The sequence below is a fragment of the Myotis nattereri genome (assembly GCF_964212035.1).
Source record: "Myotis nattereri genome assembly, chromosome: 3".
Classification (NCBI taxonomy): Eukaryota; Metazoa; Chordata; class Mammalia; order Chiroptera; family Vespertilionidae; genus Myotis; species Myotis nattereri.
Window position 1 is genome coordinate 127,212,318 of NC_138077.1, and position 22,142 is coordinate 127,234,459.

At 43.2% G+C, this 22,142-nt stretch overlaps 1 protein-coding gene across 1 annotated transcript in view; it reads right to left on the reverse strand.

Annotated features, from left to right (window-relative positions):
* CAGE1 (cancer antigen 1) overlaps nt 1–22,142 on the reverse strand; it is a 77,432-nt gene that overhangs the window by 2,556 nt on the left and 52,734 nt on the right. Inside the window, exon 9 of the mRNA XM_081088269.1 lies at nt 17,151–17,221. Within this exon, the coding sequence (XP_080944395.1) occupies nt 17,151–17,221 (71 nt within the window). The remainder of the gene's footprint in view (nt 1–17,150; nt 17,222–22,142) is intronic.

The window sequence follows — 22,142 nt, forward strand, 5'->3', positions numbered from 1 at the left end:
TGTGGCCAGCCTGCAAATAGCCATCAGCCCCTCACCCAGGCTGGACAGGCACCCCAGGTGAACCCCCACCCTGAAGGGGCTGTGGCCAACCTGCAAACAGCCATTAGCCCCTCACCCAGGCTGGACAGGCACCCCAGTGGGAACCCCTACCCTGAAGGGGCTGTGGCCAACCTGCAAACAGCCATCAGCCCCTCACCCAGGCTGGCCAGGCACCCCAGTGGGGACCCCCACTGTGAAGGGACTGTGACCAGCCTGCAAACAGCCATCATCCCCTCACCCAGGCTGGCCACACCCTCATGGGGTGAGGGTCCCTGCTGGGGGGCTTGGCCAGCCTGCAAACAGCCATCAGCCCCTCATCCAGGCTGGCCAGGCACTCCAGTGGGGACCCCCACTCTGAAGGGGGTGTGGCCAGTCTGAAAATGGCCCTCAGCTCCTCACCAGGCTGGCCAGGCACCCCAGCAGGACCCCCACCCTGATCTGGGACACCTTCAGGGAAAACCAGCTGGCCCCCACCCATGCACCAGGCCTCTATCCTATATAATATAATAAAAGGGTAATATGCAAATTGACCTTAACAGCAGAATGACTGGGAATGACTGGTTACTATGACACACACTGACCACCAGGGGGCAGATGCTCAATGCAGGAGCTGTCCTCTGGTGGTCAGGGCGCTCCCACAGGGGGAGCTCTGCTCAGCCACAAGCCAGGCTGACGGCTGCCAGTACAGCAATGGTGGTGGGAGCCTCTCTCACCTCCTCAGCAGTGCTAAGGATGTCCAACTGCAGCTTAGCCCTGCTCCCCGCTGGCAAGTGGACATCCCCTGAGGGCTCCCGGGCTGCCAGAGGGATGTCTGATTACCATCTTAGGCCCAGTCCCCTGGGGAGTGGGCCTAAGCCAGCAGGTGGTCATCCCCCGAGGGGTCCCAGGCTGCAAGAGGGCACAGGCCGGGCTGAGGGACCCCCCCGAGTGCACAAATTTTTGTGCACCGGGCACCGGGCCTCTAGTTCTTTATAATGATCATCAATATGACCTACCTCAGGCATGGATTTTAGATGATTTTCTAATCTTCTTGGTCTGTAGGAAATAGAAAGAGAATAATGAGAGAGAGAGAGAGAGAGAGAGAGAGAGAGAGAGAGAGAGAGATGGTGTGAAGAACTAAAAATAATGAACCAAGTATGCTGTTATTTAATATATTCTTTCCCTCACTCAAGGAGAAACTGTCATTTAGGATAGAATTATAAGACCCTAAAAGATTAAGCTAAAGATTTTCAGTATATAATATATGGATCATTCTCAATGTAATTAAGTAAATATGTTGAGTCACAGTCTCATTACATTTTAACACTCTCATAGATTTGCTTAGGATAAAATTTTGGCTATGATTTGAAAACCTAAGATATTTCCTTGAAAGTGATTAAGAACTAGAAGCAAAAATAAGAGGTATGAGACTATTAAAGTGCCCATTTTTTCCCCCTGTTTCCCACTGTTTCCTCTACTGAAGACAACTGGCAAAAGCAGCATCATAATTTTGAGATGATGCAGTAGTCCAAAACATGTTCCCGCGCTGAGTTCAGTGAGGCCAATTGGCCAGTGAAAGGCTTCATGAACAGTGGTGGCTGAAGGCTGGTGTAAGTCTTAAGTTTTCTAAGAAAGAGCCTTGAGAGCTCTTCTCCCCTTACCTCCTTGCTTCAAGGCCAAGCTAAGTCTATACATATGGGCCTCAAATTTGTTGTGAAAATAGGCCACATGTTATTTATACAGTAAGCAAATATCTGAACTAGTGAAAAGTGTAAAAATTTATATGCAAATTTTCTTATTTTAAAATAATTCTGGAAAAACATATTTCACAATTTCTCTCAGCAACTCAGAAGAGATATATGGAGCTTAAATTAGCAATGACTGAACAGCTGTAATATACCAGGCATCAGATCTTATCTTTCATATTAAGAAAAAATAAATTGTTGTTAATCTATCACTTGGCAAATATAATACAAATCTGCTAAGGAGTTTTAATTTTTTAAAAAAATATATATTTTATTGATTTTTTACAGAGAGGAAGGGAGAGGGATAGAGAGTTAGAAACATCCATGAGAGAGAAACATCCATCAGCTGCCTCCTGCACACGCCCTACTGGGGATGTGCCTGCAACCAAGGTACATGCCCTTGACCAGAATTGAACCTGGGACTCTTCAGTCCACAGGCTGATGCTCTAGCCACTGAGCCAAACTGGTCAGGGCAGGAGTTTTGATTTTTAAAACATAGTTGTATTTGCAAACGGTAAGCTGAGCAAACATGACATATAATCAAAATGCACATTTAATGTCTGCCTCCTTCTCCTGCTTTAGACTTTTGCCACTCAGGGAAGGAGCTTTTCCTTTGCCATTGGCTGACTACACAGCAGGCCCAAAGAGTTTTTATTCACTTTAAGGCAGTGGTTCTCAACCTTCCTAATGCCGTGGCCCTTTAATACAATTCCTCATGTTGTGGTAACCCTCAATTTCATTGTTACAAATTGAACATAATTAAAGCATAGTGATTAATCACAAAAACAATATGTAATTATATATGTGTTTTCCGATGGTCTTAGGTGACCCCTGTGAAAGGGTCGTTCAACCCCCAAAGGGGTTGCGACCCACAGGTTGAGAACCGATGCTTTAAGGTAACAGTCAATCCTCACTGTGAGGCAAAAACACAGTCTCAATTCAGTAGGCATATTATCCAGTCTTAAATAGTAATCAATCCTTTAACCTTCTTTCAAAAGTAGAACTTCTCCTCCACCTCTCTCAGCTATGGCTTCAGTTGGTGGACCCCATCTACCCTTGGAGGCCAATTTCTGCTCTCTTTGCTCACAACTTCCTCCATTTTCAGCAGAAGAGATGGGATGTAGGCTGTAGGACATTCTTACTTGGCTGAGTGAATACATAATCTCTGGGCTTGGCAAATGGCTAAAGCTGATTCTCTCTCTTCAGAGCTTGCCTTTGCTAAGGATCTCTGTCGTACAGTTAGGGGCAGAAATAGAATAGTGGGGACTAGCTATAGTTCTAAGAAATATTAAACATACTCTGTTAACTGTGACTGTTCTATTCTGATTAGAGAAAACACATAGGACCTGGCTGAGAATTGTATGCCCCAGGACATGGGAGTTAACCTGGCAATGTGATCCATTCACTTTTTCCTAGAGCTGCCAATCATCATGGAAAGATTAACAACCTTGTTGCTGAAACAGTCTGGTCCTGAAGGTGCCCACTCTTTGCGACCCTCAACCCACATTGCCTGCAACCTGTAACCATTGTACCTTGCCTACTTCCCCATGCCTGTAATTCCTCCTTTCCCATGTAATCTTTGTTCTTCTATCCAATACAAGCAGTTGCTTTATGGGGGTAAGGAGAAGAGCAGATTTTCGTGGATGACCTGCTGCTCTCCCATACTGCTGGCATTTTTGGAATAAATGCTCATACATGATTCAACCCTGTCTCTGCTTAATTGGCTCAAGTAGTGACAATTAAGTAGCCCTGACCCATTCGTTACCCGGTTTCACTGCAAATCCCTTGACCCAGGCTTATGCATCTCTCATCTGGTGGTCACTTGATATTTCTTCATCAGCCCCGAAGAATTGTGTGTTCCCTTTCAGCTTCTTGCTGCTGATACCCCTCCAGACAGCCTTGAGCAGAACCCACAACAACTCAACTCTCACTTGCATGGTTCTTAAGAAACTATCACATACATCCTTTGTGCTCATCACAATCTCAGGGAGGCTAGGCCACCCCCAACACAGCCCCTCTGTCCTTGCACTGCACAGCTGCTTTATTTAGCTTTCTCAGGCATGAGTGAGTCACTGATCCTGGTTCCCAACTCTTAGGAAAAGCATTTCTTTCCAAGCTCTTTAGGTGATCTCCTGAAACCCCTTCACAAGCCTTTAGGGAAAAGAGGTACAATTACTTAGGGGTAATGGGAGCTCACAATCTGACAGAGTCAAAGGAACCTCTTCTCTCATCTTCTTCACTCTCCACATTTTTTATATATGTTGGATCTGGCCAAGGAATATGAGTCATGAAACAAATTCTCTGAAATTTCCTACAGAACCCTTGCACATGGGGAAAACTCATTCTCATTTTGGGAACTAGTAAATGTTTTATTAGTACCTCAGGAATTAGGCCAGGAAGAGTCTGATTTTTAAATCCTACTATGGTCTTAACCCCATTAGGTTTGCAAATATACCTTGTAGCATCAAATACTGGAAGATTATAAGAGTTAACATTAGTGTAAGAAAATCTGGTCATGAAACCCGTTCTGCTATACATTTACAGCAGGTAAGCTGTTTATTAGACAAAATCTTAACTCATAGTCTTTGTAGTACCTTCCTTAGAAGTGATCTGAAATTCCATGAGGGCAGGGAACCTGGCTTTCTAATTCAGATCCTACGAAAAACATTTATCAAGCGATTGTTTTATGCCAGGCAAAAAAACCTAACCCCCAAAACAAGCACTTTCATAGACTATATTTTTAATCTTTTTAAAAAAGATTTTTAAAAAGCTTTTAAAATTTTATTAATTATTATTATACATATATATTTTATTATACATATATCCTAAAGTGAAAGACATTATTTATAAAAAGAAAAAAATTACCTTGGTTTTCTGGCTATATCTTTTCTGGCTATATCTTTGGGCCTTGTAATTAGACCTTCCAAATGTTTATTTCTCTCTTCTAAACTGGAAAAAGAAACAATTCAAATTTGACTAAAATTGATTTTTCTAAACTAATACTTTGTAGATTCATTGGAGGGTTTGAGTATATAAATTCAAATGTGATCTAGCTGTCTCCACATCCATCCATCTCACTATATGGGTAATTGGGATTCTTTCCTAGCAACTCACATTATTTAATCAGTTTTTCTCTTTATAGGTACCAGTGGTGATGAAGGAGAGCAGACAGCAGTAAACCTATAAAGTGACATTCAGATATTCTTCTCTTTATAGGGTGGGTTGAGAATCGATTACTCTGTATGAGTAAACCCAACATGATCCTGGCGGCAACCTGTTAACAAAACCCCTGAGCTGTGAACTGCTTTGACATGGGGAAATGTGTAAGAGTGTTACAGGAAGGATCACAGCATTCAAGTGGCCTACAAGACATTTACTTGTGTTCTGTTTCTATGGCTTTTAGCAAAAGAGGTAAGTAGTGGGTTCCCTTGTGCCCCTAGAAGGGAAAATTCAATTAAGATAGTCTCTCCCAAACTCACATTCCCATCCAGGGAGGATGTATTAGTTCCCTGTGACTGCTGTAACAACAGACTTGGTGGCTTCAAACAACACACATATGTTCTTCCACCATCTGGAGATCAGAAATCTGAAGTCAGTTTTACTGGGCTGAAATCAAGGTGTCTGCATGGAAATGTCCCTCTGGAGGCTCTAGAGTTGGATTCTTTGCCTTGCTTTTTCCATTTCTGGAGGCTGTCCTCATTTCTGATCTCATGGCCCTTCATTGCATCTCCTTTTCTCAGCTTGCTTCCATGGCCACATTGCTTCTTTCTTTAATCAAATTTATTTCTGCCTCCCTCTTGTAAGAACAATTGTGATTGCATTTAGAGCCTGGGTGGACAATCCAGGATAATCTCTCCATATCAAGATCCTTAACTTAGCCCTAGCCAGTTTGGCTCATGGGATAGAGCATGCGGACTGAAGGGTCCTGGGTTTGATTCTGGTCAAAGGCATATGCCCGGTTTGTGGGTTCAATCCCCAGTAGGGGGTGTGGAGGAGGCAGCCTATCAATAATTCTCTCTCATCATTGATGTTTCTATCTCTCTCTCCCTCTCCCTTCCTCTCTGAAATCAATTTTTTAAAAAAAGTCAACCTTAAAAAAAATATTTAATTTAATAAATTTGCAAAGTCTCTTTTGTCATGCAATGGAACAGTAGCAGGTGCCAAATATTAGGATTTGGATCTCTTTGGGGGCTACTATTCAGCCTGCCATAGAGGGTAAACAGACCCTGGGGAACAGGAAATTCTATTGCAAGGGTTATAACCTCAACTGCTTATGGGAAAGTCAGGCAAGTATGTGACTAAAGCCAGATAAATGTGGATTAGGACAAACCAGGGATCAGATCTTGCCAAAGGTTGCTATATGGGAATGTTGCAGCAATGATGTCAGATCTTATTTTTAAATATATTTTTATTTAGCTGTTTCTAAAATCCAAGGCAGATTGTGAAGATGGTGGTGTAGGTAAATGCTGGCACTTGCTGCCTCCCACAACCACATCAAAATTACAACTAAAATACAGAACAACCATCATTCAGAACCACCTGAAATCTGGTTGAATAGAAGTCCTATAACTAGAGCAGTAAAGAAGAAAGTGCATTGAGACTGGTAGAAGGAGCAGAGGCGCAGAATGGGCTAGTCCAACACCCTTGTGTGGCATTTCTTTAGTTGGGAGAGATATCGCTAAGGCCTCCCATAAGAAGCAGGGATTCCCAGTCCACACCAGACCTCCAGTCCAGGGTTCAGAACTGGGAAGAGAAGTCTCCAAAACTTCGGGTTGTAAAAACCAGCAGGTAATTTTGGCTGAGTGAGTGACATGGGAGGCTGCTGGAGTCTCAGGTATTCTTCTTAAAGGCCCACATGTGAACTTACATGGTCCTGCTTTCTCTGAGTTCCAGTGCCGTGCAGTGGCTTTGGGGGAATTCAGGGACATATGGGGAGGAATTGGACTGTTTGGCATCAGGGAAGGAACTCGGGGGCAGCTTTCTCCCAGACAGGGGTACTTGCAAGGGTCATTGTTCCTATGCTGGGACCTCCCCTGTCACAGGGCTGACTGGCAGCCATATCTGAGTTTCCATCAGCATGGTCCACACTCTTCACTCAGCCCTGAGACCCCCACCCCATCCAATTTTCAGCCCCACTCAAGCTGTTTTCAGCCTCTTTTCCATACGAATGGCCTGTCCTGGCTCAGACTGCAGACTGCTAAAATCTCTTAAACAAGCAGCAGCTGGGGAGTTGCCTCCCAGAAGTACTTCATAGCGGCCTGAGTGCAGGCGCCTAAGCGTCGGTCTCATGGAATTGAGTGTGACTATGGGAGCCGGAAGGATTAGGCCGAACATTTCCTGAGCGAAGGGCTGGCTGCAGCTCCGAGGTAGTGCTGAGTGTGACAAGTGTACTTTTTAAAAATTCCGTGGTGTTATTCTCACACTGCAATGGCCCGAGCTCTAATCTCAGCTAAGTAATAATTCATCCGTTAACTTAGTGGAGACATGTCTAAGTGCAAGTGCCCCAAACAGGTGTCAGCCTAAAGGTGACCTCTTCTAGCCCACAGCACTCCATTTATTTCCATCATAACAGACAGAGTGGAAGGGGGCAGAGAAAGGAGAGAGAGAGAAACATTGATGTGAGAGAGACATATCAACTGCTTGGTGATCAAGCCTACAACCAAGAAACACAGCTGCAATAAAAAACTCGATTTACCCTATCAATGTGAGCTGAGAGAACTGAATCCTATGTCTACTCTACACAGGATAATTTAAGGGGAATACATACTTAGACTCAGCCTTAATAGTCACTGGCCACTAACATGCTTTAGCAAACATACTCTCAATATCACCGGGATGCAGGTTGTGAGATCTTTCCTACATGAAGTCAAGAACCCACACACTACAGGCCGGCCTGAGGCAGACCCGCTCTGGGCCTGGTCCCTGTCCACTAACACTGGCACATACTTTTCTTTTTTTCCTTTTTTCCTTGTTTTCCCTTTTTTTGTTGTTGTTGCTTTTTTTTTGCTTCTTTCTTTGTTCTTTTTTGTTTGTTTGTTTGTTTTTGGTTTTTTTGTTTCTTCCTTTATTTCCTACTTCTTTTCACATTATTTTTTCAACCACATGAGCAGCAGATACGTGAGCAGTGCATTCTTGACCAAGGAGCATCAGCCCCGTGAGCAGCCTGCCTCGAGCCTAAGAGCAGCAGACTCATGTGGCCTGCCCCTGTCCAAGGAGCAGCAGCTGTGTGAGTGGCCCACTTTCCCATCCAAGGAGCAGCAACCACACGAGCAGTCCGATCTGTCCGAGGAGCAGCAGCCGCATGAGCAGTCTTCCTACATCTGAGGAGCGGCAGCCCTGTGCAGACTGCCCCATCAAAGGAGCAGCAGCTGCGCACAGCCCACACCCTGGACTAGTCCGAGAAGCAGCAGCTGCACAAGCATCTTGCCCTTGCCTAAGCAGCAGCAGCCACACAAGCAGCCTGCCCAATTCGAGGAATAGCAGCTGTGTGAGCAGCCCATCCCCATCTGAGGAGCAGCAGTTCTGCAAGTGGCCCGGCCCCATTAGAGGAGCAGCAGCAGCCCATCCCGGCCCGAAGAGCAGCAGCCACACGAACAGACGACCCACATCCGAGGAGCGACAGCCCTATGAATCATGCACCGGTTCGAGGAGCAGAGCCACAAGAGCCTGCACCTATCTGATGAGCAGAAGCTAGGTGAGTGGCACGTCCCCATCTGAAGATGAGCAGCCACGCATGCTGCTCACTCCCATCAAAAGAGCAGCAGCCTCGCAAGCAGCCCACCCCCATCTGAAGAGCAGCAGACTTGCAATCAACCTATCCAAGTCCTAGGAGCAGTAGCCCCACAAGCAGCCCACCACATCAGAGGAACAACAGCAGCGTGCAGCCAGCCCCCATCCAAGGATCAGCAGCCACGTGAGCAGTGTTCCCCAATTCAAGGAGTAGCAGCTGCGTGTGTAGCCCACCCCCATCCAAGGAACAGCAGCCTCGTGATCAGCACACCCTCTGTCTGAGAACCAATAGTTGTGTGTGAAGCCTTCCTCCACCAGCCAGAGGAGCCACCACAGCTGTGAACAGCACCCACCAGAGGAGCTGCTGTCAATGAGGAGCAGCTGCTACCACAACAACCTGAGGAGCAACCACAGCCTGAGGAGCCACTGCCACCCAAGGGGCAGCCCCTAAACGACTCAACATCTAGATATGTCAGTGAGATCAAACATGGACAGACAAAGAAACCCCCAAAGGAAAGAAAAGTAGGACTCGCCAGAAAAGCAGATAAGTGAAACAGAGGCATGCAGCATGACAGAAAAAGAATTCAGACTAAGGGTCCTAGAATTCATAAACCGGATGGAGGAAAAAATCAACAACTTATGCAAGAAGCAAGAAGAAACGAATGAAAAAAATCAATAAATTATGAAAGAACCAAGACGAAATGAAGAGTGATATAGCTGCAATAAGAAACACCATTGAAAGTTTCAACAGTAGACTAGGAGTAGCAGAGGACCAAATTAGCAAATTAGAAGACAGGGAAGCAAAACACACCCAAACTGAACTGCAATTGGAGAAAAAAATTAAAAGACAGGAGGAGAGCCTAAGGGAGCTATGGGACAACATGAAACAAAACAACATACAAATAATAGGGGTGCCAGAACAACAGAAAGAGGAACAAGGGTTAGAAAACTTATTGGAAGAAATAATTTCAGAAAACTTCCCTGAGGTGGGGAAGAAAAAAGTCACACAAGCACAGAGAGTCCCAAACAAGGTGAACCCGAAAAGACCCACACCAAGACACATCATAATTACCATGGCAAATGTTCAGGACAAAGAGAGAATCTTAAAGGCTGCACGAGAGAGATGGAAAGTTACATTCAAGGGATCTCCCATTAGATTATCAAATGATTTCTCAACAGAAACACATCAGGCCAGAAAAGAATAGACGGAAATTTACAAAGTGATGCAAAGCAAAGGACTGAATGCAAGAATACTCTATCCAGCAAGGCTGTCATTCAAAACTGAAGGGGAAATAAGAAGCTTCACAGACAAAAAAAGGCTAAGGGAGTTTATCACCACCAAGCCAGCAATGCAAGAAATGCTAAAGGGACTGGTGTAAAAAGAAGAAATAAAAAGCTCAGAAAGAAAACAGCCACAAAAAATTGAAATGACTACAAACAAGTACCTTTCAATAATAACTTTAAATGTAAATGGACTAAATACTCCAACGAAAAGACATCGAGTGACAATGGATAAAAAACCATGACCCATATATTTGCTGTCTACAAGAGACCCACCTCAGAATAAGGGACTCACAAAGACTGAAAGTGAAGGGATGGAAAAATATCTTTCAGGCAAATGAAAATGAAAAAAAAAAAGCTGGGTAGCAATACTTAGAGCAGAAATGGACAACTCTACTCCAACAAACTAGACAACCTGGAGGAAATGGACATATTCCTAGAAAAATACAACATTCCAAAACTCAATCAGGAAGAATCTAAAAATCTCAATAGGCCAATCACTATGAAGGAAATTGGAGCAGTCATCAAAAGCTTCCAGCGGAGTTCCAGCAACGACAAAATAGACCTCAAAGTGAAGGCCATAACAAGAGATAAGGAAGGCCACTTCATAATACTAAAGGGATCAATACAACAAGAGGATATAACCCTGATAAACATATATGCACCCAATGCAGGAGCACCCAAATACATAAAAATACTCCTGGAAGATATCAAGAGAGAGATCGACAGCAATACAAATTGTAGTAGGGGACTTTAATACACCACTGACATCACTGTATAAATCATCTAGACAAAAAATTGGTAAAGAAACAGCAATCCTAAATGACTCACTAGATCAGATGGACTTAATTGACATCTTTAGATCATTGCACCCCAAAGCCATGGAATATACGTTCTTCTCAAGTGCTCATGGGACATTTTCAAAAATAGACCAAATATTGGGTCACAAACAAAGTCTCCCACAATTCAAGAAGATTGAAATCATACCAAGCATCTTCTCAGACCACAATGGCATAATATTAGAAATAAACTACAATAAAAACAAACCAAAATACTCAAACATTTGGAAGCTGAATAGCATGTTATTAAATATTGATTGGGTTAGCAATGAGATCAAAGAAGAAATTAAAAACATCCTGGAAACTAATGACAATGAAAACGCAACAATCCAAAACCTATGGGACACAATGAAAGCGGTCCTGAGAGGGAAGTTTATAGTTCTACAGGCCTATCTCAAAAAACAAGAAAAAATGGTAGTAAATCATCTAACTGTACATCTCAAAGAACTAGAAAGAGAGCAACAAGAAAAGCCCAGAGTGAGCAGAAAGGAGATAATAAAGAATAGAGCAGAAATAAATGACATAGAGACCAAAAAAAGCAAAACATAAAATCAATGAAACCAAGAGCTGTTTCTTTGAAAGGATAAACAAGATTGATGAACCTCTAGCGAGGCTCACCAAGAAGCAAAGAGAGAGGACCCGAATAAACAATATCAGAAATGATAGAGGTGAAATAACAACAGATCCCACAGAAATACAAATGATTGTTAAAAAATACTATGGACAACTCTACTCCAACAAACTAGACAACCTGGAGGAAATGGACATATTCCTAGAAAAATACAACATTCCAAAACTCAATCAGGAAGAATCTAAAAATCTCAATAGGCCAATAACTATGGAAGAAATTGAAGCAATCATCAAAAAGCTTCCAGCAAACAAAAGCCCAGGACTGGATGGCTTCACAGGGGAGTTTTACCAAACATTCAAGGAAGAGCTAAAACCTATCCTTCTCAGACTACTACAAAAAATTCAAGAGGAAGGAACACTTCCAAGCTCATTCTATGAAGCCAGCATCACCCTAATACCAAAACCAGGTAAAGACAACACAATGAAAGAGAATTACAGACCAACATCCCTCTTGAACATAGTTGCCAAAATCCTCAACAAAATCTTAGCAAATCGGATCCAGCAGTACATCAGAAAGATCATACCCCATGACCAAGTAGGATTTATCCCAGGGATGCAAGGATGGTATAATATCTGCAAATCAATAAACGTGATACATCACATAAACAAATTGAAAGAAAAAAACCACATAGTCATATCAATTGATGCAGAAAAAATATATGACAAAATCCAACACCCATTTTTGATAAAAACTCAGCAAGGTGGGAATAGAAGGATCATACCTCAACATAATAAAAGCCATATATGACAAACCCACAGCCAACATCATACTCAATGGACAAAAACTAACACCATTTCCCCTAAGAACAGGAACAAGACAGGAACACTCTCACCACTCCTGTTCGACATAGTACTGGAAGTATTAGCCATTGCAATTAGACAAGAAGAAGAAATAAAAGGCATCCAAATTGGAAAAGAGGAAGTAAAACTGTCCTTATTTGCAGATGACATGATATTTATACATAAAAAACCCTAAAGACTCCATCAAAAAACTATTAGACTTAATAAATGAATTTGGCAGTGTAGCAGAATACAAAATTAACGCCAATAAATCTATAGCATTTCTGTACACCAATAGTGAACTTACAGAAAGAGAGGCCAAAAAAACAATCCCATTTACCATCGCACCAAAAAAAATCAAGATACCTAGGAATAAACTTAACTAAAGAGGTAAAAGACCTCTACTCAGAAAACTACAGGACATTGAAAAAAGAGATAGAGGAAGACATATACAGATGGAAGAACATACCATGTTCTTGGATTGGTAGAATCAACATCATTAAAATGTCCATACTACCCAAAGCAATTTATAAATTCAACGCACTTCCCATTAAAATACCAACAACATATTTCACAGACCTAGAACGAACTCTCCAAAAATTCATCTGGAATAAAAAAAGACCCCGAATAGCTGCAGCAATCCTGAGAAAGAACAAAGTAGGTGGGATCTCAATACCAGATACCAAGCTCTATTACAAAGCCACTGTTCTCAAAACTGCCTGGTACTGGCACAAGAACAGACATATAGATCAAAGGAATAGAATAGAGAGCCCAGAAATCGATCTGAACCAATATGCTCAATTAATATTTGACAAAGGTGGCAAGATCATACAATGGAGTTAAGATAGTCTCTTCAATAAATGGTGTTGGGAAAATTGGACAGATACATGCAAAAAAATGAAACTAGACCACGAACTTACACCATACACAAAAATAAACTAAAAAAGGATAAAGGACTTAAATGTACGACGAGAAACCATACAAATACTAGAAGAATCCAAAGGCAACAAAATCTCAGACATATGTCGAAGCAATTTCTTCACCGATACAGCTCCTAGGGCATTGGAAACTGAAAAATAAAAAGTGAAAATAAACAAATGGGACTACATCAAAATAAAAAGCTTCTGCACAGCAAAAGAAATCATCAACAAAACAACAAGAAAGCCCACTGCATGGGAGAATATATTTGCCAATGTATCACTTATAAGGGTTTAATCTCCAACATTTATAGGGAACTCATACAACTTAACAAAAGGAAGATAAACAATCCAATCAAAAAATGGGCAAAGGACCTAAATAGACACTTTTCAAAAGAGGACATTCAGAAAGCCAAGAGACATATGAAAAAATGCTCAAAGTCACTAATCATCCAAAAAATGCAAATCAAAACAACAATGAGGTACCATCTCATATCTGTCAGAATGGCTATCATCAACAATTCAACAAACGACAAGTGCTGGAGAGGATGTGGAGAAAAAGGAACCCTCGCTCACTGCTGGTGGGAATGCAGACTGGTGAAGCCACTGTGGAAGACAGTATGGCGTTTCCTCAAAAAACTAAAAATGGAACTCCCATTTGACCCCGTGATCCCACTTCTAGGAATATATCCCAAGGAAACATAAACACCAATCAGAAAGGATATATGCACCCCTATGTTCATAGCAGCGCAATTCACCATAGCTAAGATCTGGAAACAGCCTAAGTGCCCATCAGTAGGTGAATGTATTAGAAAACTGTGGTACATCTATACAGTGGAATACTATGCTGCTGTAAAAAAACAAGGAATTCTTACCATTTGCAACAGCATGGATGGAACTGGAGAGCATTATGCTAAATGAAATAAGCCAGTCAATGAAGGAAAAATACCACATGATCTCACTCATTTATGGATAATAAAGATCATTATAAACTTATGAACAAAAATAGATACAGAGGCAGAGCAGCCTCAAACAGATTGTCAAACTACAGCGGGAAGGCCGGGGAGGGTTGGGGGGCAGGAAGAGGGGGTAAGAGATCAACTGAAGGACTTGTATGCATGTATATAAGCATAACCAATGGACATAAGACACGGGGGGGTAGGGGAGGCCAGGGAATTGTCAAGGGCGGGGGAAAAAAAAGGAGACATATGTAATACTCTTTGTAACACCTTAAGCAATAAAACAATAAAAAAAAAACAAGCAGCAGCTGGAGGCAACATACCCCAAACCTATCAAAATAAAGGCCCAAGACCCAGCACTAGCACCAGTATGCCTTGCTTCACAGATGGGTCTCACCTGGGTTCTCCCTAGCCCAATACAAATAGCAGTCATCTGCAGATCTAGCTGTAGCTCCTGTCCAGTGGCCCCAGGCAGTGCCTGACTTTGCACCTCCTGGAAGGTCCCAGAGTTAGTACATCTGGTGGGCAACTTCAGACCATTCCAGATTACAACTATACACATCCACAAATGACACACTCAAGGGGCAGACTCAGTGAACACCAAAGCCCTGCTCCATAGGAGTGTCTCCTGCACAGCAGCTCTTCCATTGTAGACACAACTGCTCTTCACAGTCAATTGGCCTGGAGGTCAATTCCTCCCAGTGACACCAACAGCAATCAAGGCTCAATAAGACTGTGCACAAAGCCTACACAGGGACACACCAAAAGTGTCCAGCTCAGGTGACTGGGGAGGCTGAGCCACTAGGCCCTACAGGATACCTATTACGCAAGGCCACTCTACCAATTCCAGGAGTCATGACAGCTCTAACACATAGAAACAAACATAGGGAAGCAGTCAAAATGCAGACACAAAGAAACATGTTACAAATGAAAGAAATGGAAGTAAGCAAGCTACTGGATACAGAGTTCAAATATATGCTTATAAGGAGGTTACTTGGGATATTAATGAGAGCTTCAAGAGGCTTCATGAGAGCTTCAAGGGACTTAGTGAGACTGTCAAAGACATAATAAAAGACCAGTCAGATATTAAGCATACACTAAGTGAAATAAAGAATTATTTACAGGGATTCATCAGTAGAGTAGAGGATTCTGAGACTCAACCAATGATTTGGAATATGAGGAAGCAAAAAACACCCAATCAGAAGAGCAAAAAGAAAAAGGTATCCAAAAATATGAAGATAGTTTAAGGAGCCTCTGGGACAACTTCAAGTATACCAACATTCACATTATGGGGGTGTGAGAAAAAGAAGAAAGAGAGCAAGATAATTGAAAACCTATTTGAAGAAATAATGAGAGAAAACTTCCCTAACTTGGTGAAAGAAATAGACTTACAAGTCCAGGAAGCACAGAGAATCACAAACAAGAGGGACCCAAACAGGCCCATAATGAAAATGCCATGTGTTAAAGACAAAGAGAGAATCTTAAAAGCAGCAAGAGAAAAGCAGTTAGTTATAAGGAAGCACCCATATGATTGTCAGCTGATTTCTCAACATAAACTTTGCAGGCCAGAAGGGAGTGGCAAGAAATATTCAAAGTGATGAATTGCAAGGACCTAAATCTATCATTTATAATTGAAGGTCAGATAAAGAGCTGCACAGACAAGAAAAAGCTAAAGGAGTTCATCACCACCAAACCAATACTATATGAAATGTTGAAGAGCATTCTAGAAGAAGAAGAAGGAGAAGAAGAAGGAGAAGAAGAAGAAGAAGAAGAAGAAGAAGAAGAAGAAGAAGAAGAACATGAACAATAAAATGGCAATCAATACATATCTATCAACAACTGAATCTAAAAATCAAAATAAATGAACAAAATAAACTGATGAATAAAATAGAATCAGAGTAATGGAAACATAGAACAGACTGATGAATCTCAGAGGGAAGCGGGGGGGAGGGGTGGGAAGAGATTAACCAAAGATCTTATATGCATATATGCATTACCTATGGACACAGACAATAGGGTGGTGAAGACTCGGGGGGGGGGGGCACAGGGGCAAGTTAGAAGGGGTCAATGGGCAGAGAAAAGGGACATATATCACTTTCAATAATGAAGATTTAATTTTTTTAAAAAAACACATCAATGTGAGAGACACATCGACTGGTTGCCTCCTGCATGTGCCTGGACTGGGGCTAGGAATCGAACCCACAACCCTACAGTTTATGGGTGACACTCTAACCATAGAGCCAAACCAGCCAGGGCATGGGGATGCTTAAGCTCTAGAGCAGGGGTCCTCCAACTACAGCCCGCGGGCCACATGCAAATACAAATATTGCATTTGTTCCCGTTTTGTTATTTTACTTCGAAATAAGATATGTGCAGTGTGCATAGGAATTTGTTCATAGTTTTTTTTTTAAACTATATTCCGGCCCTCCAATGGTCTGAGGGACAGTGAACTGTTTAAAAAGTTTGAGGACCCCTGCTCTAGAGATAACCAGCACTGTATAAATGAAATCAGAGGAAGGATTGAGGAAAAGCATATGAGAAATGAGGGTAATAAGTAAGTGGAAATACTTTTCAGAATTTAAAAACAACAATTCAGGCCTGGCCAGCATGGCTCAGTGGTTGAGCATAGACCTATGAATCAGGAGGTCCAGGTTTGATTCCCAGTCAGGACACATGCCTGGGTTGCAGGCTTGACCTCCAGTGTGGGGCATGCAGGAGGCAGCCAATCAATGATTCTCTCTCATCACTGATGCTTCTACCTCTCTCTCCCTCTCCCTTCCTCTCTGAAATCAATAAAAATATATTATAAAAAACATACACCACCAATTCAGGAGTGTTTTAAGCTAAATCTCATTCTAATGAAAAAGTTTATTTGGTACGTGGTATGTGTATGTACTTTATGTCTTATTTGGTTTACATTCAAAAACTTTTTGTGAATAAATCCTAAGATTTCATGGTTATTTTATTTGAATGCCATCACAATATCCTCCAAAACTTTTGGATGTTTCTCACTAATTCCTTCACCCACCCCCTTTCACTCCCTTCCCCAAAATCAAAGTGAACTCTGAGAGGAAGATGAAAATCTGGTGATTCAAGTAATCTGGACATTCAAAGAGTAAATTATTGAAAAGTGATCTTAATTACACATTTTTCTTCTAAGAGTCTAAGGAAAAATAAATTTAGCAAGCCAGAGAGCAAAATAAAATATCAGTAAATGTTTACAAAATTAAAAGTTAAACTTTTTCAACTTACTATGCAATCTGGGAGCGGGATATCTTGAGCCGTTGGTCAGCACATTCAATGATTTCTTCATATGATGTAACCTTGAAAAAATAAGCTAAACAAATTATTCTTTGATAAATTCTAGAATTTTTATTTATTTATTTTTTTATTAAATCTCTACAAGCTGAAGTTCAATTATATGACTCCTGGCAATGAAAGTTTTACAATGAGCAAAACATCTTCCTTATATTTTGAAAACAGAAATAGAAATGGAATTATAATATGTCTATTCATCATGCAGAAAGTGAAGTGTCAAAAAATGGATAACTGTAATGAGTCAACTATGATCCAGCTGTCTTCCAGACAACTGGTGTATTATCAATCAAGGGATATATTCCATTTGGTTAAAGTTAACGCAGTTTTTAAAAGCGATTTTATTTACAGTGTATTAAGATATAATTCACATAGCACACAATTGACCCACTCAATGGCTTGTCATGTATTCACAGATGTATACATTAATCACCACAATCAATTAGAAAACATTCTCATTACCCTCATAGAATACCTCATATCCCTTAGCTGTCACTCTCCACTCCCTCCATATCCCCAACCCTGAGCAACCACTAATCTACTTTCTGTCATAGATTTTCCTATTTTGGATTTTTCATATAAACGGAATAAGATAATATGTGATTGGCTTCTTTCACTTTGCATGGTGTTTCAAAAGATCATCTATGTTGTAGGACATATCAGTATTTCATTTCCTTTTATTGACAAACTAGTAGCCTGGTGCACAAAATTCGTGCACATTGAAAGGGAATTAATTAGAGGAACGTAATTTGGACTCACTATCTAATATCAATAATATGTGAGTGTGAGGCAATCTGCGTTTCTGAAATTCAATGACATGAATTTTAGCTATTACTTTGCCAAATAAATGGAACTTACAGATGTCATTTAAAAGATCATTCAGCTTAATGTTAAAAACTCTGGCTACCAAGTCAGGTCTGTTTTCAACTTTTTGCCAGTGTTGTAAATTGTTTCCAATATCTGCCCATTTGGGGTTGCATGTCATGGTTATGAATAAATTGGGCTTGCTATACTTTGTTACAATTGCCATAGAATCCTGATATCGCTGCTGCGTATTTCTGGGACTACCCTCAGAAGATTATGGAAGTATTATCATTTTACCAATTGGAACATTGTCATTTTCAGATCTAGATTTGAGATAATCCATCAAACCACCATATTTTTCAACTCTCAACTTAGATTGGTTTGCTTTGATGAAATTTATCTGATTGGCCTCCATTTTTGAACATGAATCCATGATAAACTGTTTTCCTGCATTTAAAATAGGATTGAACGTGTCTCGCACAGAGAGATGAAATCTATAATACTGCATTTGTGTGACTTGTGTCCTAAAATTTTGTCTAGTATTATTGTTGATTACACTGTTGTCTCTGAGTCTTAATGCAATACCTGTTCCCCAGTCTTTTTCACCATGTGGGAAAAGAATAGGATATGTCATTGCATCTAATGTAGGAAACAGGATATTGATTTGTTTCATTTTAATGGCATTTGGATTATTGGGATCTGGTTTACAATGAATGAGCAAGTGCCTTTCAAAAGGAGGTTCTCCATCTTCGTTTCTGAATACGACAGCAATCTCGGTTACACGGGGAGAATTATATCTACCTGGGTCACTGTTACGATCGTATTTAATCACCATTGTTTCTTCTGTGGGAGCAATACCTTTTGCTGCTGCTTCAGATTGGGCTTCCTTTTCTACCTCATGTAACATTTTGCATGATTTTGTTAATTCATTTATGTCATGCATGAGGTTGTTGATGTTGATCATGAGTCTTTCTGAGCAGCCCTGGTTTTCTGGCATTGCTAATCTTTTACTTGTAACTTCGGCTGTATCCAAAATATAGGGTTGAGCAAACTTCCGAGAAACACCATCTGAAGGATGTAAAGTTCCAGTATGGTGATAAACTTGTCCGTGTATTCTAAAACAGCATGGCCCATATCCTGATGGCAATGCAATATTTGCACCCATGGAAGCAAAAGCAAAAGAACTATTTATGGAAAGAATATTTTCCATGAAATTATTACTGTCAGAATCTTCGTTTGCCATTAATCTTTTTAAATATGCCTGGTAATCTGGAAAATGTATATCATTTGGACAGACTTTCCCTTTGCTACATCAAGCAAATTTCCCATCATATGGTTTTTCATCAGAGAAATTTAGTGATAGGCAAAATTCACATCGAACAGTCATTCTACCACAACTATGTTTGAGAATTGCATCCTCATGTACTCCATTTTCGCTGAGAAAGCAGTTCCTACTGGTATTGGTAGTACTTGTTGATGACTGTTCTCTAGACATATTCTGTCATCACCACCGTCTTCTTTCACCTTCAAAGGCACATTGATCTTTAGACATTTTCTGTCGATAATGCCGGTGTTTTTCGGCATCAGAGTAACGTTTTTCCAGTAGCTGGTGGTCAGATGCATCCTGTCGCAGGTGCTGCCTTCTTTCAAGATCAGACGCATGCTGCTCTGCAGACATTTTCTGTCGATAACGCCGGCATCTTTCGGCTGCAGAGCTACATTGTATCAACAGTTGTTCTTTAGACATAGTCCCACCCACCTCTCTACTGTCACGGTCTGAGATGCAGGTGAATGAGAGTCCTGGCTATCAGGCTGCTGAGAGCTGTCTGACCAATGGCTGATTCTGGCTGATTCTGTGGGGGTGGGACTTCCTCCTCCCTGCTATCAGTTTTCACAGCTGTGATGAGGAAGCTGGGGTGACAGAGGGAGCCACGCCCTCCAAGCTGCCCTGTCTCTCACTCTGCTCTATGTCCAGCAGTCTCCTGCTCTGCCAAGTACTCCAAACCTTCCGCTCTCTGCTGGCAAGGTCCCAGGAGCCTGTGGGCGTGGCTAGGCATGGGCAGCCTTGCCTCCCAGACCGGAAAAAGGTCCTGGAAGCCCGCAGATGTGGCTACGGCCTCACCTCCGGGGCTGGCAAAGGTCCTGGGAGCTTGTGGCCGTAAGTGCCATTGCCTCTTGGGGTGCCTGACACCTACATATGCAAATTAACCACGGTCTTTGTTGGGTTAATTTGCATAGTCACTCTGATTGGCTTGTGGGCGTGGCTTGTGGAGGGGTGGCTAATTTTCATGTTTCTCTTTTATTATATAGGACTACAGGCCCGGTGCACAAAAATTTGTGCACTCGGGGGGTCCCTCAGCCCAGCCTGTGCCCTCTTGCAGTCTATGACCCCTCAGGGGATGACCACCTGCTGGCTTAGGCCTGCTCCCTGGGGGATTGGGCCTAAGCTGGCAGTCAGACATCCCTCTGGCAGCCCGGGAGCCCTCGGGGGATGTCCACTTGCCAGTGGGGAGCAGGCCTAATCTTCAGTCGGACATCCTTAGCACTGCTGAGGAGGCGGGAGAAGCTCCCACCACCACCACCGCTGTACTGGCAGCCGTCAGCCTGACTGTGGTTGAGCAGAGCTCCCCCTGTGGGAGCGCATTGACCACCAGGGGGCAGCTTCTGCATTGAGCATCTGCCCCCTGGTGGTCAGTGTGTCATAGTGACCAGTCATTCCCAGTCATTCTACTCTTAGGGTCAATTTGTATATTACCCTTTTATTATATAGGAGTGCCTGGTCAGCCTGGGTGAGGGGCTGATGGCTGCTTGCAGGCTGGCCACAGCCCCTTCAGTATGGGGGTCCCCACTGGGGGGCCTGGCCAGCCCGGGTGAGGGGCTGAGGGCCATTTTCAGGCTGGCCACACCCCCTTCAGGGTCGGGGGGTCCTGCTGGGGTGCCTGGCCAGCCTGGGTGAGGGGCTGATGGCCGTTTGCAGGCTGGCCACAGCCCCCAGCCACCCAAGCTCCTAGTGGAGGCTGGCTGGAAGCAGGTATCTAGGATTTATTTGTCTTCTATAATTGAAACTTTGTTGTCATGAGCAGAGGGCACAGCCGGCTCGGGGCAGGTGGGAAGCGTGGCTTCCTCCATCGCCCGGGCAACCAAGCCTCCTGCTTGCTCCAGCTCCATGGCTGCCGGCCACTGCTGGCCACCATCTTGGTTGGCTTAATTTGCATATAGTCGCTCTGATTGGCTGGTGGGCATGGCTTAGGGTGTAGCGAAGGTACTATCAATTAGCATCTTTGTCTTTTATTAGTGTAGACTAGAGGCCCGGTGCATGAAATTTGTGCACTGGGGGATGGGGTTCCCTCAGCCCAGCCTGCCCCTCTCACAGTCCAGGAGCCCTCAGTGGATGTCCTACTGATGGCCACGGTCTGGCAGCAGAGGCTTGGAGCTGGCATCCCATGTGTGTGTGTATGTGTGTGTGTGTATGTGTGTGTCTGTCTGCTAGAGCCTGCCCCCAGCCGTGCCACGTAGGCTCAAAGCAGTTGCCATGTGTGTGTGCGTGTGTGTCCCCACTGGGGGTCTGCCCCCAGCCACATTGGAGGCTCAGAGCAGGCACTGTGTGTGTGTGTGTGTGTGTGTGTGTGTGTGTGTGTGTCTGCTGGGGGCCTGCCCCTAGCCACACTATGGAGGCTTGGAGCAGGAGCCCCTCTGTGTTGATCTCTCAGGCTCCTGGCCTCCACTGCATGTTGTACTCTCCCTGAGCTTTGGCAAGGACGGGGGTGCTGCTTGCAAGCCGGGCTTTCCACTCCCAGGTCTCCATGGCAACCGGGGAGCAGGCCCAGCTTGGAGCTGCCTGCAGGCCGGGCTTGCTCGCCTGCTCCAGGATCACCATGGTGACCGGGGAGCAGGCCCAGCTAGGGGCTGACTGTAGGCCGGGTTTTCCTGCTCCCATATCAGGCCCAGCTTGGGGCTGCCCGCAGGCCAGGCTTGCTTTCCTGCTCCCGGATCCTCATGGCGACCGGGGAGAAGGTGCAGCTGGGGGCTGCCCACAGGCCGGGCTTGCTTTCCTGCTCCCAGATCAGGAGCAGCTGGGGGCTGCCTATAGGCTGCACTTTTCTAGGTACCGATGGCCAGATCACC